The sequence below is a fragment of the Etheostoma cragini genome, chromosome 4, assembly GCF_013103735.1.
Source record: "Etheostoma cragini isolate CJK2018 chromosome 4, CSU_Ecrag_1.0, whole genome shotgun sequence".
NCBI lineage: Eukaryota > Metazoa > Chordata > Actinopteri > Perciformes > Percidae > Etheostoma > Etheostoma cragini.
Window position 1 is genome coordinate 16,170,409 of NC_048410.1, and position 12,674 is coordinate 16,183,082.

At 36.8% G+C, this 12,674-nt stretch overlaps 1 protein-coding gene across 1 annotated transcript in view; it reads left to right on the forward strand.

The window, feature by feature from the left end:
- The window catches only part of gnai2b (guanine nucleotide binding protein (G protein), alpha inhibiting activity polypeptide 2b), a 42,807-nt gene extending 30,827 nt beyond the window's left edge, over positions 1-11,980 (forward strand). Inside the window, exons 4-9 of the mRNA XM_034868837.1 lie at positions 2,391-2,551; positions 4,689-4,817; positions 8,000-8,129; positions 8,958-9,111; positions 9,276-9,468; positions 10,248-11,980. Coding sequence (XP_034724728.1) covers positions 2,391-2,551; positions 4,689-4,817; positions 8,000-8,129; positions 8,958-9,111; positions 9,276-9,466 — 765 coding nt within the window. The 3' untranslated portion in view covers positions 9,467-9,468; positions 10,248-11,980. The remainder of the gene's footprint in view (positions 1-2,390; positions 2,552-4,688; positions 4,818-7,999; positions 8,130-8,957; positions 9,112-9,275; positions 9,469-10,247) is intronic.
- Positions 11,981-12,674: the final 694 nt, after the last annotated feature.

Sequence of the window (12,674 nt, forward strand, 5' to 3'; positions counted from 1 at the left end):
AGCTGTTTTCGGGATTGGATTTATTCAAAAGTGCTGGCAAGACAGATTTTAACCGCACAGTTAGTTTGCCAGGTTCTTTCTGCAGCCTCAGCAATGACAATTATTTCCTTGTTTTGAAGGCTACTACCTGTAAAAAGAAGAATTTTGTTTTCTAATAACTGATTTATCATTCTGTGTCTACTTTGCATGTCTGTCTCTCTTTTTTGTCTGGACTAACATTAGATTGCTATCTTCTGAACAGCAACTGTCCAATCTTAGCTTAGCAACTCTACAGTAATTAGGCAAATCAGGCCAAATTTGGGATTTTACTACAAATTGCTCTGAACATTGAGAGTTAAATTAGCCATTATTTACCATTAGTATTGCAAACTGTGTTAACCTATGAGAGTGGAACGCTTGAAAGGCAACATTAACTAATGGGGTCAGGGCTCAGCGACTGGTAAATTTGCATCAGTTTAAAACTGACTGGTTTTATTTTCTCTTATGTGAGGGTTTTCAGCTTTCCCTTTACTTCTTCATAGAATAGATATATCTTCATTGTATATTTATATAATTATACATTTAAATTAACTTTGCGTTGAACCTTGAATGTCATTTGTGATTATTTGTGACATTTTATAGATATTAAGGATAATCGGTTAAAACAAAATGACAGAAATAATAATTAACACACATTCACAGAACCTCATCAGCACATTCAATGAACCCTTATACAGAAACAATTGCAAACGGACAGACACCCTGTGCACACAGAGACATGGAGACACACACCAACATCATCAACATTAACAAGTCTCAGCTTCCAGTCTAGATCCAGTCTACTGCACCCTGTGAACACTTATCAGCCTGTGAACAAGCTGTCAGTGAGGTCTAACAATGACTGAAGGAGTGTGTGTGTCAGCATTGTTTTGCTGTAATGCAAGGTTATGTGTGCTGTAACTGAAGATATAATAAAAGGATTGAGGATTCTGCTGTTGTTATTAGAGGCCGGTGGATGGACTTTTCTTTTTTCTACTGACAGATCTGTCAAATGGCTATCTACTAGTCAGTGTATCTGTTGATGTGCAGTAAATTCAGTAAATTGAACTATTATTTATTTTCGTCATGATAAAGAGTAGTAAGTGGTGACTGATGTTCACCACGAACAAGGTAAAAGACAATTTGGTGAAGAAAGTCCATTAAAAAATATAAAAACATGGCTACCCACATAAGGAGCATAGATGTATTCGCTGCCTGACAGGGAAGCAGGTTGAGAAAGATGAATTTCTCCTCAAATGTGACAAATACACCCACACAGTAGAAATTGTGAAATGTAGTCTTCATTGTAAGTCATTCCTTTATTTTAATGAAGACTAAATACATATTCAGAATCAACCGATCCCACAGCCAGATACTGAATAGTGATTAATTATTGCTCTTTGTATTTTGTCACATCACTAATTGTGAATAAGGCTCGGAGAAAATAGCTGATTTCAAGCCAACAGGAAGATGGAGTAGTAAAGGAAAACAAGCATGAGGGCAACCAGCAGGAAATCCAACCACCCTATGTTAGGGCAGCCCTGCATGCTGTTACCTTGAGTCACACCAACTTATCTTGTATGTGCTCAGCCAATATTGGCTGGCATCAGAATTGGTGTCAGTGATATCCACATCACATTATATTGCTACTATCATAACCTTTGCTTCCTTGGCACTAATTTGGCGACACTGCACTCCGTTATTTGGCATAATTTATCAAAAGAAAAATAGCTGAGAAGATTTTTCGCTGTCTGTTGACCATTCTTGAGGGGTCGTATTTGCTTTGTCATTCTTCACTCTGTAACAGCTTTGCTCTAATGTAGATTACTATTCACTTATTCTATGTTTACTGTTTTATGTTTCCATAGTTTAAGGATTTTCTTTTAGTTCACTTGATGTTTCAATAGTGCCCATATTTCCATACCTACTATTACTGCGTCCTTAAAGAAGAGGTTTACATTTTTTTTAAGTCTGCCTGGTGGAAGTAGAATATTGGTCACTGTAGCTGTTTCTCCTGTCTATAATGGCGGCAAAAAAGATCCTTTTTCGATATAAAATTTCAATATAGGAAAGTCATTGTTCACTACAAATAAGAATTTCAAATTAGTACCAAAGCTATTATTATGTTTTGTGTCAGACAAATGAAGTGGATTTCCTCCAAAATTCCCCTTCAATGTACGTATTGGCATGTATTGTTGCATTGATATAGATTTATAAAAACGTTGACCCATCCTTTATTGATGCATCATGATTGTTTAAATCCATACACAAATCTATACAGCTGATTAAGATGATGTAATGTTAGATGTGTGTTTTGGCAGTGATGCTCTCATTGCAGCCATCCTGTCCTGCGCCCTTATCGCCCACTGCAGGACGATGCCCAGCAGCTCTTCGCCCTGTCTGCAGCTGCCGAAGAACAGGGCATCTTTCCTGATGATCTGTCCAATGTGATGAGGCGTTTGTGGGGTGACAAAGGCATACAGAGTTGCTTTGCACGATCGCGAGAGTACCAACTCAACGATTCTGCAGCATAGTGAGTGTGAATTTGTGTGTGTACATTTTAAACTGGGATGCCACTTGGGAATAAAATTCAAAATGTAAAGAAATATCTTACTTTCTACATTCAGGCAGTCATATTCAACGTTGACGCAATATATCCTCTTCTTTTTGTACATCAATCATCAAGCAATCTTCTTCTGCATACACTAACTCTGTTTCACTACTATACATGTAAATGGGACTACCTAAATATGCTCTTTTTTCATCCTGCATACTAGTTTCATATGTATTTTAGAAAACAGTTTTGCAACTGAAACAAAGCACTGCAAGATTATAAAACAACTGAAGAAAGTGAGAAAGTTTCTTTTTCTTATATTTTATTCATTTTATGTTGATGTAATACAAAGGGGTATTTTACATTCCTGCCATTAGGGAGGTTGTTGTCTTGGTGTTGTAATGAATCAAATGGTAAAGTCCTTTCAGCCTCTCTTATATGCGCTGCAGTAAAAAGCCTGTCTTTAACTTCACTAGGGAGCTATCAAGACTGGAAAGATAGTCCAATAACTTCCATGTAGTGAGTATTGCTACATCTCTGGGTTTGATTATTAAAAATTGTAACCTAATAAGCAGAGAAAAGAGTACTTAGTCTTGTGGGATGAAAACAAATTTTCTTGGCATCCATTACCCTTCAAGGAAACTGAGAATTGATAGTTGTGATAATATCACCCCTTTAATCACTCCTTTAGTTTTTTTTGAATAAGTTGATTAATTTTGTAAATGTAAAATGTATATACTATACATTTTTTTAATGGCTGTTCTGATGAGAAAGTAAAAGAGAGGAAAATTGAAAAATATGCAGCCAACTTGGTAGACTGAGAGGAGACAACCTACTTCCCTTTTTCTTTGTGTGAATCTTTTGCTCTCTGTGTTGCATTTTGCATACTACATATGGCAAGTATATATATATATATATATTTATACACTGTGTAATGATATTGATATTAATTAGAAGCTATGTTGATCACCTCGGAATTTTTTACTAAATAAAAATAAAAGTTTTTTTCATGCATCAAATTTTACAAAATTGGAGACAATCTGTAGATTATATGCATGTTGCCCTTACAATCCTCCCACTAAGGCTAGTGCATAGTACTCGGGGTCTAGTGGTAATCCCTCAGTGGTCTCACAGACATTTCAGTCAGCTATTTCCCACAGGGATTTATTGTATGAATTGTAGATATGTGTCATCCACACTGTTACCTCATCTCAATCCCCACAAGCACACCAAGCAAAGCACGGCGGATATTGGAGTGACAATAAAACGTTTACCCCCCCAAAAAACCTGATTGAGATGTACAGACTTGCAGGTGTTACCCACATCTATCTATCTATCTATCTATCTATCTATCTATCTATCTATCTATCTATCTATCTATCTATCGCAGAAGACGTAATATGTCGTTAACTAAAATGAATAAAAAATGTCTGAAAGTAGAATTGAGAGGCAGCCTATAACCAGCAGTGCATACATGAATATAACAGGTTGGCAAGGAGTGCAGATAAACTGACTGAGGCCATAGGGAAATACTAATGTGAATGGACTGCATGCAAGACAACAGTCATGTTTACATCCACAGAGCCAGCCAACATACAATATCTGTCTGCAGTAAGGTCAATTTATAAAATTCAGCCAGCAGCGCCGGTGGGTAGAGTAACGACAACCAAAACATTTTAGAACAGAGGCCATGGCTCTCACGCTGGACAGGACATTAACAGGACAGAAAGAATTCTAGCTTCCGGTTAGAAGTGGATAACAAATGGAGATGCCAAATGGCCACAGGAGCATTGGGGAACATTAGCACAAACATTTCTTCCCTGATCTCACCCCGAAATGCCATAACCGGTCTGTTGGTCAGTGAGCTTTACTAATGACAAGCTAAAACCTCTAGCAGTAGCAACTTACAATGGGCAGGGCACTAATAGTTTAAATATACTGCCTAATAACAAACAGTGTAGTTAGAAATGTTGCAGCGAATAGACCATGTCGTGTGGGTGTAGCAGTGCGCTCTGTGTGCATGTGTGCGTGTGCATGCGTAGCCTCCTTTTGCATGTTGAAATCTCTGTCTGGCTCTCTCTCTCTCTCTCTCTCTCTCTCTCTCTCTCTCTCTTAGTTACCTGAATGACCTAGAAAGGATAGCTAAAGCAGATTACATTCCCACCCAGCAAGATGTGCTGCGGACTCGGGTCAAGACCACTGGCATTGTGGAGACTCACTTCACCTTCAAGGAGCTGCATTTCAAGTAAGGCCATATAGCACTGCCATCTACACTCTCACCCTGTCTCCCCCTTCTATCAAAACAAGCAAGTCATCTGACGGTTATATGACCCCCAAGTGTTCACTCATCTCTGATGCTAGAGTGTTACTTTGTGATACATAAAAGACTGCCAGTTGTCAGATCGTTTTACTAGCCACAAACGAGCACATGAAACATGACCGATACTGAATAAAATATAGATGTTCTTTTCTATTTTGAGAAAGCAGCAAGGCGGAAACCTAGCTAGGATATTAAAGTAAATGCCATGAAATAGGTCATTGTATGTTTTCTTTTATGCCGGCAACAGCAGTGGCCAGAGTCTTAATGTTTGCAGGTTGTCTGTCTGACCGTCCCATTCTCATGAATGCAATATCTCAGCACTCCCTGGAGGGAATTTCTTTAAATATAGCATAGATGTTCACTTGAACTCAAGAATGAACGGATTACTGGTTACTGTGACCTGAATGTTTAGCCATAACTAAATAATTCCTACACTAATAAAAATAAAATATTTCATACAAATGTCTAATAGGATAGAATTATGAAGTGATGAGATTTTATGTGGTAAAACCTAATGTGGCATCATAATGATCTGCAAAAACCCTTTTCTGTCTTTGATTCAATGCCATAACTCAGAAACAGAAGTGGAGATTGTGACCATATTTATAATTTGGTCGTAGACTTTTGAAACTGTGGTGATTGTTTAGCTCTTCTGTGCTGCTGGGTTGAAGATGCGAGTGAATAATCCATGTTTTGCCAAAGAATACATTTACTGTAACACCATTTATTAAATTGCTTCAAAGTCTTCAGTACATATGTTATATTCAATTTTTCAATTCAATTCAATTTTATTTATAGTATCAATTCATAACAAGAGTTATCTCGAGACACTTTACAGATAGAGGAGGTCTAGACCACACTCCAGAATTTACAAGGACCCAACAGTTCTTGTAGTTTCCTCCAGAGCAAGCAACAGTGTGACAGTGGCGAGGAAAAACTTCCTTTTAGGAAGAAACCTGGGACAGACCCAGGCTCTTGGTAGGCGCTGTCTGACGGGCCGGTTGGGGTTAGAATGAAGAGTGGAAATAACAAAAATAGAAAAAATAGTAGTTTGTAGCAGTTCTTTGTAGTAGTTCATGGCATAGCAGGACACTGTGGGCATTACAAGGCACAGCAGGACGTAGCTGGGCACCGCAGAGTGTAGCAAGATGAACATGGCATCGCAGAACGTTTAGCAGGACCTTGGCGACAGCTGCTACCATGATTTTGGAGCCTCCCTGATCCGAGGGAACATGCTGTTATATGAGTCTGAACAGACAACATTGTAGTGCAACTTGACTGGTTTGTGGAGGCATCCAACTGCAAGTTGGTAATTCTAGTTTACACCAGTTTAAGCAGTGACATCACTCCAGCCTCCTCCACACCTGCTCTCAACAAATTAGTAGACTTTATTTTGGTCTCAACATAAGAGCATCAAAGACTGACCCTCCTGGCTTAAAATGCACATCTCAGCTATAGAAGCCAAATTATACCAGAAATTAAAAGCTTAATTATCACACATGCACATGAGCTGAGTATATAAATTAGATCCTTCCCACCATGCCCTCACTCAATAAGCATTATGTAGTTCTAACATTTAAATGTACCCTCCATGTTACAGTACTGTAGGTCTTACATAAAATGTGCTATGACCCACCGTGAGCACTCATGTGTGGGATAGTAATGGATGTATAGATATATCTCTTGATAGAGGATGTGCAGGAGATACAGTAAGTGTTTAAAAAAAAACCAATACTGAAGCAGATACAAATAAGGGATAATAGTAAGTGAATCATTATTGCAAATGAAACTCCTACTTATTACACGGCTACTTACTAAAGAAATCAATAATTTGACACAAAATATTGATTTTACCCTTGTGTTGTCCTTCTGGGTTAAGATTGCAAATGTACATGTTTTTGTGACACTTTTGTCACTTATTTTGCCACTTATCATTAAAACATTTTACATGAACGTTTTTGTAGCATTTTTGTTTTTCAATGTTTTTGTTAATGTTTTTGTTTTTTTAGTTAAAAAAGCATAATTATACAAAAGTATGAATTATTTTGACTAATATTTAAGATCAGAGGATGCTGGTGGATTATCAAAGACTGTCAAAGTTAAGTCAGAATAATTCTATGAAAAATTTACTAAAACACCCAAAGTTCAATTAAATTAGTGAACTGAACCTTAAGTTGACTTATGAATAGCATTTCATAGAACCATCCATGTTACTTTTGGGCAATTTGGTTGAAAGAAACCTAAATGTTCTGATAAAGATACTTTGAAAACGGGTCAAATTGGACCCAAAGACAACATGAGGGTTAAAAATGATCCTCCAGAGTCTATGATCAGAACTGCGTTCATTGCATAGAATGCTGCAATTAACCAGAGTCGAGAATTCAACAAAGTTATGTAATAAGTATAGTGTAGTTGAATATACAGAACATGTGATATACAATTTGCAAAGTTGTTTTGTAAAGCAGCTAAACAGATCTGGATGATAAAAAGGCAGCCATCAAAACTCTGATATTTACCTTCTGTCACAGCCTCAATATTTGGCCTGAATAATACATGGATGTGATCAATAAGAAGAAAGTCACGTTTTCATAATTCTGTCCTGTTTGCCATAACAAGTACGGAAAGGAAATACTCATAGATACAGTTTCTTTTCGTTAACAATGGCTTAATTTTAGATTTAGATTTACCAAGGCATCTGCTAACCTAAACACCTCATATTTGCTCTTTGAATCATTAAATATAGTAGCTGTCCTGGATAAGGTGGGCTGTCATTGCTTAAGCTGTCTGTTGAGTTTTGCTCACATTTCTAACATTCTTCAGTCACAGTGCTCAGTTTTCCAATTAGCCAGTGCTTTGCTTTGAATATAGGGGCCTGTGTGCCTCTCGTAGCCCCGCATTCACGCCTGCAGTCTTTTATCTGACAGACATCTCTCCACCTCCACACCTCTTTTGTTCTCAAAGCAGCCTCATGAAAACTTAATGTTCATCCGGGGATGGAATGCCATCCAAACATTCTATTTCCTTCCTTCTTTGCCATCATCCTCCCTGACTGTCAAATTCTCTATCAACTTTACCTTACTGTCTTTCATTGTGACCTCCCTTTGCAGAATGTTTGATGTGGGAGGCCAACGCTCAGAGAGAAAGAAGTGGATCCACTGTTTCGAAGGAGTTACAGCGATTATTTTTTGTGTTGCACTGAGTGCTTATGACCTGGTGCTGGCTGAGGATGAGGAGATGGTAAGGAAAAATCCCCCTTCTGGCTTGTGGGTCATTGGCTGCATGGGTAATATATTTTACTAGCTTGATAAATCTGCTATTTTAGATTGTAAGGCATTACGAGGAGATTAAAATCACCCATTTCTCCTTATATATACTGTATATATCTTGATAATGAGCTCCAGGTGGTAACATTGGATCAATGGACTTCAATGAACCATTCTAGTTAAACCAATTGAGTGTAATTATGTAGTTCAGGTGACTTGAACCTTTTGACCCCAGTTTCTTGAACTCCTTGTGAATTTAAAGCAAGTACCCAGAAGAGACTTGACCAAAAGATGCTCTTAAGCAGGGATCTTCAACAACAGGGGGTCTGGGACCCCTAGGGATTCCTCATAGTCAATGCAGGGGGGCCTCCTAATTATTGTTAAAAAGTCCTCAAATTATTAGCAAATATAAATCCCCACTGATGATAAGCTTACGTATAGGTAAGGTAGTCACTAGCCACCCACAGATACATTTAAAATCATGCCAATTACTAATAATCAAGCTATTTTATAGCTTAGTATTCTATGCAAAACACTACGCCCTACACGTAATTTTAGGCCCAGTTTATTATGCAATTTCATTTAGTAAAATATATGTAGTAAGGGTTCCCTGCTCTGTTTGTCTTTCAGCTAAAGGGTCCTTGGCTTAAAAAAATTTCAAAACTCCTGCTCTAAAGAACCTTGTCTGCACTGGTTATTCCACACATTTCAAATATTGAACAACATTGTCCCCTGGTGGCAGCTCTGATGTGTTGTGCTTCAGGGGAGGCTGTAAGCTATGACCGACTTTGCTTCTCTTTAGAATCGAATGCACGAGAGCATGAAGCTGTTTGACTCCATCTGCAACAACAAGTGGTTCACTGAGACCTCCATCATCCTCTTCCTGAACAAGAAGGATCTCTTTGAGGAGAAGATTACTCGCAGCCCTCTCACCATCTGCTACCCAGAATACACAGGTACTGCTTTAATCATCGCACAGCTTCAGTGCAACCACAGACAGGTTGCTGTTGTCGCAGTCGGCACAGTGCCAGTTTAGAAACAAATTGCAACATAAGAAAATGTAATCTGTCATATTAACAACAAATCACTTCCTCATCTTTTCCAAACTGTCTATTTACAGGAGCCAACAAGTTTGATGAAGCTGCCAGTTATATTCAGACTAAGTTTGAGGACCTGAACAAGAAAAGGGACACAAAAGAGATCTACACTCACTTCACCTGTGCCACTGACACTAAGAACGTGCAGTTTGTCTTTGACGCCGTCACTGATGTCATTATTAAGAACAACCTGAAAGACTGTGGTCTTTTCTAAAGGTAGGATAGAGGAAATATGAAATATGAAATGTTATCAAACAGCTTCAGTTAATATAGGTGGACTTGAGGTGAGACAATTTGTCAATTGATTACTTAGTCAAAAAACAAGAAATGAATTTGGAACAATTTGACAGTTTATTAATTGTGTAAGTAATTTTCTTACAAAAAAGTCTGAAGATCCACCTTTCAGTATGAGTTAAGTTATGTTTAGACACAAATGTGGCCACAATTTGTGTATTTCAAGCTATAATGTGCATGTGTTACACTACTGACCATTCTCACAGAGTCTTAAAGAGCGCTAAAAAGGGTCAAAGTAAAGCATGTCATGTGTTGTACATATTGAGACCATTTTTTAAATTGTGTGCTTTATAAATCATATGAATTTAACCGATTACAATGAGGTCTGTAGATTATCCAGAGTAACAAGACTATGTTGCTCTAAAGGCTGTTGAGTTTTGATGTCATTACTGTAAGCACCACATATATTTCATTCAACTCCAAGAATAACATACAACTTATAACCTCAGCAAGTTGAACCAAAACATCTGCATGGCTAGATACCACCAGAGATTTGTGAATATTTTTGTGTTTGGCAAATATAATGTAGACATATCCAAGTTTCTGCATTTCACTATAGTAGCTGAGGAACAGATTAAATGACATTAATTACAAAACATAAATCCAAGCCCTTGTGCATTAAAACAGTGAAATCACAGCTCTTCTATCATTTTGTATTGCATTTGTCTGAAGTTGCTTTTTTTGTCTTTCTGTTCATGCAGAGCAATGCCCAACACACAAAGACTGCATGAGAGACTGCGAGAGCCATGTGATTATTACTGCTTTTCATAATGAAAACCATAACAGACTTGATTCCTAGAGGGGAACCTTAAAGAACGTAAACAATCACTGATTTGCCACCATTACATTCTCTGTCAATTGTGTTAATATTTTTTGATTTTAAATATGTTTTACTGCTCTTGATCAAGGGTTCTCATAATGTTCATATGTATTTATATTTAACCATGGACCCCCTTTTCAGTTTTCATATTAGATTTGTAGCCAAAATTGTATTATCCGACTGGTTTAAAGCTTTAGTGCGTAACTTTTTTATATTATGAACGCCCGTTACATTCAAGCCAATGCCAAATGTGTTGCTACAAAGCTAATTAAGAGGTTCAGATCAAGTGAAGATAATTACCTCTTTGGAAGAGTCTGTCATGTTTTTTTAATCCACCTTGTCCTTCTTGGCTACTGGCAACTGCGTGGAGGAGGGGTGGGGTCGTGTGCAATAAGTAAGACTTATATCATGTGGACGCGTTGACAGTGTTTTTGTCATTACTTAGAATTCCTCAAAGGGGCAACAGAAACTACGCACTATAGCTTTAAGTGGAAAATAATTGTTGGAAGAGGAAAACTAATAATAAGAACCCATTATCTCATCATGCCACATAGCAAATGTAAATACAGCAAAATTAAGTATTTTTCATCCTCAACAGGACTTTTAAGGACCAATTTTGAACAGGATTATTAGTTGATGAGTCTCATTTTTTGGGTATTCAGAACTCTTTTTGGATTTTTTATTTTACTTTCCGTATTTGTCTTTAGAGTTAATTAAGAAAATACAGTACAACAATAACTTTTCTATAAAAATTACATTAACTTACGTTAGCTAATCTTGGCATTTTATGAACCTTTTGACTGTACAGGGCTTATTTTTTAGAAGAAAACAAACAAGCATGGAGAATGAAAATGGATAAAGGGAAACTAGTTTTTTGTACAATGTTTACACAAAATCAATATTCATGGTTACACTAGTGCATTGTTCTGCATGTCCATAGATTAGCTAGTAACCCCCACAAACTGAATAACATTCCTTTAGTAACTTCTATTTTAAAGAAACAAAATAGAAGTGGTTATGTGTCACTTTTAAGATATCTGCAAGATTTTAAGTGCTTATGTCTGTTTCTAACATGGATTATTCCGTAATATTTGTTCCATTTCAAGTCTTATGTATGTTTGTGCCTTGATATCTGTTTACACGTGTTCTTTAGAGACATGCTATTGCCATAGTGTGAATTAGGGCTATTTCTACTCCACTTTGGTTCACATAAAAATTAACACAGAAACATAGCCGTTCACTACTCTTAAGATTAAAGTCATTCACTTGTTACATGTAAAGAAAAGTTTGCTCACATGATCTTTTATTCTACGGAGTTATGTGTCAAAAGAAAATGCACGAAAAGCATATTATTCTGTATTCCTCCATGTTTGGGCCAAACTCTACTTAAAAAAAACTAAAACAGAATGTAGAAAGAGAACCATAGAGTAGAAACAGAAAACATTTGCTGAGGAAGATCATAAGATGGGGTTTAAAAGCTCAGGAAAAGCCAATAAAGAGACTTTGAGTTGACATTATGTCTTGCGTACTAAAGGTCAGAAATGGTTTTCTGGGGATTGCCCCTGAAAGTGTTTTGTGTCATATTTTAAAAATCAATAAACACATATTAGAAAATGGACTTCGCCCTGGGACCTGTTCCTATGTCCCAGTGTGTTGTTTGTAACTGTTTGTGAATGTTATGTTTACATTATTATTTTTTCTGAATATAAAAATAAAAAAGTTTGATCACAAAAAAAGAAAATGGATTTCTGTGCTCAAATATAGCAGTATATTTGTAAAAACACAAGACTATGACCCAGAGCATAGTTATGAAATATTATAGAGGGTTGCACTGGCATTGCAGTATGGAGTGTGTAGAAATAGCAATTTGTGGTTAATTCTTCGCAGGTCCCACAGAAAAAACTCAAGGAGGTGACCGGAAAATCTATGGTGGTGCCACTTAACATTAACAAAAGTAACTTTGTACTTTTACTGTATAAAGTAATGTATTTAAGTATAATTCTGAGGTACTTGTGCTAATTTATAATGTAATTAATAAATTATAGTATAATTATAATATATTTTGTGCTTTATTTATATTTTCCTACTCCATCAGTCATGTTCTGACCCCTCTGATTTATCTTATGACCATTTGGAGGGGCTCGACCCCTAGGTTTGTAACCATTAGACTGAACAGGTCGCTCCATATCTAGCGGTTACCAGTGAAAAGCTTACAAATTGATGAATTAGTATTAATAATCTAATAAAGTCATATAAATAAGTCTTATGTGCATATGTTTCGTTTTTGTGCCAGTTTTATTTTGCTTAC